We start from the raw sequence: 5,000 nt of genomic DNA, 5'->3' as shown, positions 1-5,000 counted from the left end.
TGCCTGTAAGCCTCCCCCAAGACAAACCAAGTCGTCACATCCAAAATAAATATATAAAATTATCCAAATTAAAGCACATCAAAGGAGATCAATAAACACTGCTGCAGCCCAATTAAATCCAAGCTGAGGAAAAAACAATTACGGAAAAAGGCATGCTCAACCAATTTATTCTCTATACTAATTAAAAGAGTATTGTGGATTGCAATCGCTCACCATCAGCTGTTGGGAGAAAGGGTTCGGTGTCACGGCCATGACGTCCAGATCCAGCTCTAACCCTGTCTCCCCCTGGCCCTAGCCTCTCATCTTGCGTTTCCTCCCAGGTCCAGTAGATGTCCCGGTGTTTTTTTCCCACGTGTGGTCACGCCTCCAGGCTCACCAGATGTTCGTCATCAGTCATCCCCACCTTGTGTATTCATGTCTGTTTCCTCCAGTCAGTCAGTACTGGTTAGATAGTGTTTGCTTCTTGTGCTAAGCCTCTACTTATAGTAAATATTTTGTGTCTTTTATCTGCAGTGTAGTCAGTCAGTATTCGTCCCCGCCCGCTATCTTGTACCTGCTTGTCTGCTTCTTCATTAAATAAGCTCTGTTTGGTTTTCAGTTATCTGCCTCCTGTCTCCTGCCTCCTGTCTCCACTTGGGTCCACATCCTATCTGGTCGTTACAGAATGAACCAGCCGTGACAGACCCAGCAGAGGACGGAGCCACCACAGAAGCTCCATCTCAACTGGCGGAGCCAGTCTCCCAGTGCTGCCCCAGATTATGTTTATCTACCTGCCGCCCAGCCACCACACAGGCCGCTTGCACCCCGGGAACGTCGCTTACCTCCACCAGAGAGGTATCAGGGCAATCTGGGAGGCTGCCATGACTTTCTCTCCCAGTGCTCCTTGGTGTTTGAGCTGTAGTGCTCCAGGTTTCCTATTATGCATCACCTACGTCATCACTTTGCTTCCCGGTAAGGCCCTAGCCTGGGCATTGGCAGTGTGGGAGCAACAGTTTGTGGCCTGTTCCAGTTACCCTGCGTTTGTTTCCGAAATACAGAACAGCTGAGAGCGGCTGTAATAAGGGGTCCCTGTTCAGTGTTTTCCAGCATGGTCCATCAGAGGTAATTAAAGATGAACTGGTCTTCAGAGAACTGCCGACTATCGGGATGTGCTCATCACTCTTGCCATTCACATGGACAGCTGTCTCCGTGGGCGCTGTGGAGAGAAGCGCTCGGCATCCTGTGTCCACGCCGCACCATCTTCCAGGTTCCCACTCATCACGCCGCATTCATCTGTCACCACCGCAATGGGTCAGGCCGATAAATCCCGACAGGAGCCGAGAGGGTCTGAGCTACCCTCGGAGGACCCTATGCCATCGGGCAGGACTAGGCTGCCTCCTGTGGAACATCGGTGGAGAATGGCGTAGAAATGCTGTCTGTACTGCGGCCGGCCTGGCTTTATAAACTTAATAATCGATATGATTTTGGCGTTAATTTCGACATACAAACCGGAAATGGACCTAGGCAATCGACGTCCTATACCTGGGATCTTTCACCGCCAGTCTCATTGATGCATGGTAAGAGGACACTGACGCTATTTTCAGCCCAATTGTTTATTCTTTTCACTGCAAACCGCTCTGATCAATATATCACCCATACTACATAAAGCATTTACTGACGATCACGGAATTATAAACACCCCCCCCCCCCCCTTTCATCCGCGCATGATGACGCATAACGTATAGGATCATATACTGTTGAATTTTTTAATATAGCGTGTATCGGGAATAAACGGCAATTGATAATCTATATATGCGTTTATGCCTATAACTCACGTTCTATGAATTACTGCAGAAAACGATAAAAACATACTTATATTCTAGAAGGTATTTTTGTACGAATCTATGAATGAAAAAGTATAACGTTCCTACATCCTGAACGATAGATAATCGATGTTGAATGGGCCATAGTAATGTCAATTTAGCAATACAATTTAAAAAAGTTATAGCCCTGCAAAGAAGGTGAAAGGTGAACATCTCCATAGGCTTAGAGTGGTGGCAGTGAGGCTACATTGATGGATATAACCGTGGCAGGGAATGTGTTAAGGGTTGGAGTTCATTCTGGCATCAACATGCTTTCAAGTCAGCAGTTTGTCACATCCACATCTGTCCTCGCTGCTCCTTCTTGCCTGAACATGTTACCCAAAACAATCATGCCCCTTGCTTTCTCCCTGGTCAAAGGATCTGGCGCTCCACCCGTGACCTGCCCCTCTAGATAGAGTCCCGCTATCTGTCTCCCAAGTTCATCGGTTACCAGCCGGCCGGCCTGCCTGCCTCCCTGCTCCCTGGCCTCCGCCATCTTCCCGTGCCATTGTGGGCTCGAACACCTACACCATTAGGAGGCTGCTGGACATTCACTGACGCGGTGGCAGGGGCCTCCGGTACCTGGTCGACTGAGAGGGCTACAGTCCAGGGGAGCTGTGCTGGGTTCCTGCCAGGGGACATCTTGGACCTGGCCCTTATCATAGACCTCCACCTATGGCATCCTGGACAGCCTGGTGGGAAGTAAAGAGGGCCCCGTAGAGCTGTAGCTCCGGGGTTTCCAGCCGGGAGAACTCTTCCCTCAACATCACTGACTCAGAGAACGACAACAAGTCAGAGGACGAGTGAGGTAGGATAGACAGAGGGGTGGTGGGTGGAGGGAATTGTGGTTGGTGAGTGGAGCCAGTGTGTAAGTGAATGAGTGACAAGAGGTGGGAGAATCATCTTAGTGTAAGCACACGCCAGCATGCCAGTACACCCATACCCAGCATACAATCTCACACACAGTCACTCTCACATGCAAACGGACAATAATTATGGAACTGCAGCGGTGGCGTCTGAAAGCTGGGCATGGTGGGGAAGCGATGGGGAGAGAGCGACAGGGGGTAATGATACATCATGAGTCAGTCTGATCGAACCCAGCAACTGGAAGGAATATGCATTTAAAGCTGCCTTAGCCCTCGCTTTATCCCCCCTCCCTCTCAGCCAATCTGCTTTGGCATTCATGAGGTGTTGGTGTGAGATCAAAGAGTCTCTCTCCTGAGGGTCCTCGTACTGTAGAGCTACTCCCCTACACCTTCTGATCATTTCATCCCTATCTAGTTTCCATCGCACACCGGGCCGGGGGCTAGCCAGGGTGCCGCTACCGCACTCTGCTGCAGTAACGGCCAGGGCCCTGCGCTTTGCCTGTAAGCCTCCCCCAAGACAAACCAAGTCGTCACATCCAAAATAAATATATAAAATTATCCAAATTAAAGCACATCAAAGGAGATCAATAAACACTGCTGCAGCCCAATTAAATCCAAGCTGAGGAAAAAGCAATTACGGGAAAAGGCAAGCTCAACCAATTTATTCTCTATACTAATTAAAAGAGTATTGTGGATGCAATCGCTCACCATCAGCTGTTGAGAGAAAGAGTTCGGTGTCACGGCCATGACGTCCAGATCCAGCTCTAACCTTGTCTCCCCCTGGCCCTAGCCTCTCCTCTTGCGTTTCCTCCCAGGTCCAGTAGATGTCCCCGGTGTTTCCCCCACGTGTGGTCACGCCTCCAGGCTAACCAGATGTTCATCATCAGTCATCCCCACCTTGTGTATGCATGTCTGTTTCCTCCAGTCAGTCAGTCAGTCAGTCAGTCAGTCAGTCAGTCAGTCAGTCAGTCAGTCAGTCAGTCAGTCAGTCAGTCAGTCAGTCAGTCAGTCAGTCAGTCAGTCAGTCAGTCAGTCAGTCAGTCAGTCAGTCAGTCAGTCAGTCAGTCAGTCAGTCAGTCAGTCAGTCAGTCAGTCAGTCAGTCAGTCAGTCAGTCAGTTGCTGGTTCGTTAGTGTTTGCTTCTCATGTTAAGCCTCCACTTATCGTAGATATTTTTTGTCTTTTATCTGCCAGTGTAGTCAGCCAGTATTCTTCCTCGCCCACTATCTTGTACCTGCCTCCCTGCTTCTTCATTAAGACCAACTCTGTTTGGTTTTCAATGTTAATAGCCTCCTGTCTGCACTTGTAGTCCACTTCCTATCTGGTCGTTATGCATTCATTTCATTAGCGGTTTTTGGGGGGGGGGGGTAAGCTGGCACCGCGCGGGCACATGAATCACCCAGCTGTGTGCTGGGGGTGAACTGTGACTCATCCGTCGCATGCGGATGCAAACAGAGAGAGGAATTAAGCAGATGATAGTTGACGGCCCCACTGGAGCTGAATAGTTCTCTCGGTTGCAAAGTGCCGCTCTGTAGTACGACAAGAGGAGAGGAGCCGAGCGGAGCTAAGTCAGGGGAGCTGCAGGGAGTGTCTTCTACTCTACAGACTAGCAGATGGATTTGTCTTGAGAATGAAAGAGCTCCACAGCTGGGCTCAGTTACTAGGATACAGGCGGATGTGCACAGGATACCATACTGTAGATTCTAGACGATATGGGTCCCCTGACGACAGACCCGGGTTAAATAGGGGATTGGTAAAAGGATTGGAAGAGCCAGCATGCAGCGCGTCGGAACTCTCATTCTTATGGAGTTTAATTTCGGTGGCGCAGAAATATGTTAGCTCTCTCTCTCTAGAGCGGGTGAATTACATTCCAGTGACCCTGAACGAACGGTCTAGATGTATATGGTTTGGTCAAAGCGATATATCTGGTCAGTACTTGGTCCGTGCATACACACCTCATTTCCACAATTCTGAATTTGCCCTTTAGAATGTAGTACTCGGAACCGCTATTGTCAGTTGAATAAATCAGTGCATTCCTATTACTGTCACTGGACAATTAACTCCACACGTCTCAGATGATTAGCAGGCATCGTCACTTCCCCCCTCCTGCGCCTGTCCTCCCACTTATTAAAAGGGGACAGAAAAGGGGGCGTGTTTGCTAAACAATACACAGCACTGAAAAGATCTTTCCAGTATGCAGCTCCATCTCAAATGCCATTATGCACAGGATCTAACTCTGCGGCCCGACGTTACGAGAAGAAGTAACGCGGGAAGACGGAGGGGGCGAGAGCAAC

General features: G+C 49.4%; 1 protein-coding gene across 1 annotated transcript in view; it reads right to left on the bottom strand.

Annotated features, from left to right (window-relative positions):
• LOC311243029 (teneurin-2-like) overlaps nucleotides 1-2,608 on the bottom strand; it is a gene marked incomplete at both ends in the record, with an annotated part of 205,542 nt that extends 202,934 nt beyond the window's left edge. The window contains 1 exon segment of the mRNA XM_084332100.1: nucleotides 2,515-2,608. Coding sequence (XP_084188226.1) covers nucleotides 2,515-2,608 — 94 coding nt within the window.
• Nucleotides 2,609-5,000: the final 2,392 nt, after the last annotated feature.

The sequence above is a fragment of the Notolepis coatsorum genome, assembly GCF_963971535.1.
Source record: "Notolepis coatsorum genome assembly, chromosome: 16".
NCBI classification, from domain to species: Eukaryota; Metazoa; Chordata; class Actinopteri; order Aulopiformes; family Paralepididae; genus Notolepis; species Notolepis coatsorum.
The sequence above is the reverse complement of the archived record's forward strand: the minus strand, read 5'-3'. Positions and strand labels throughout refer to the sequence as shown.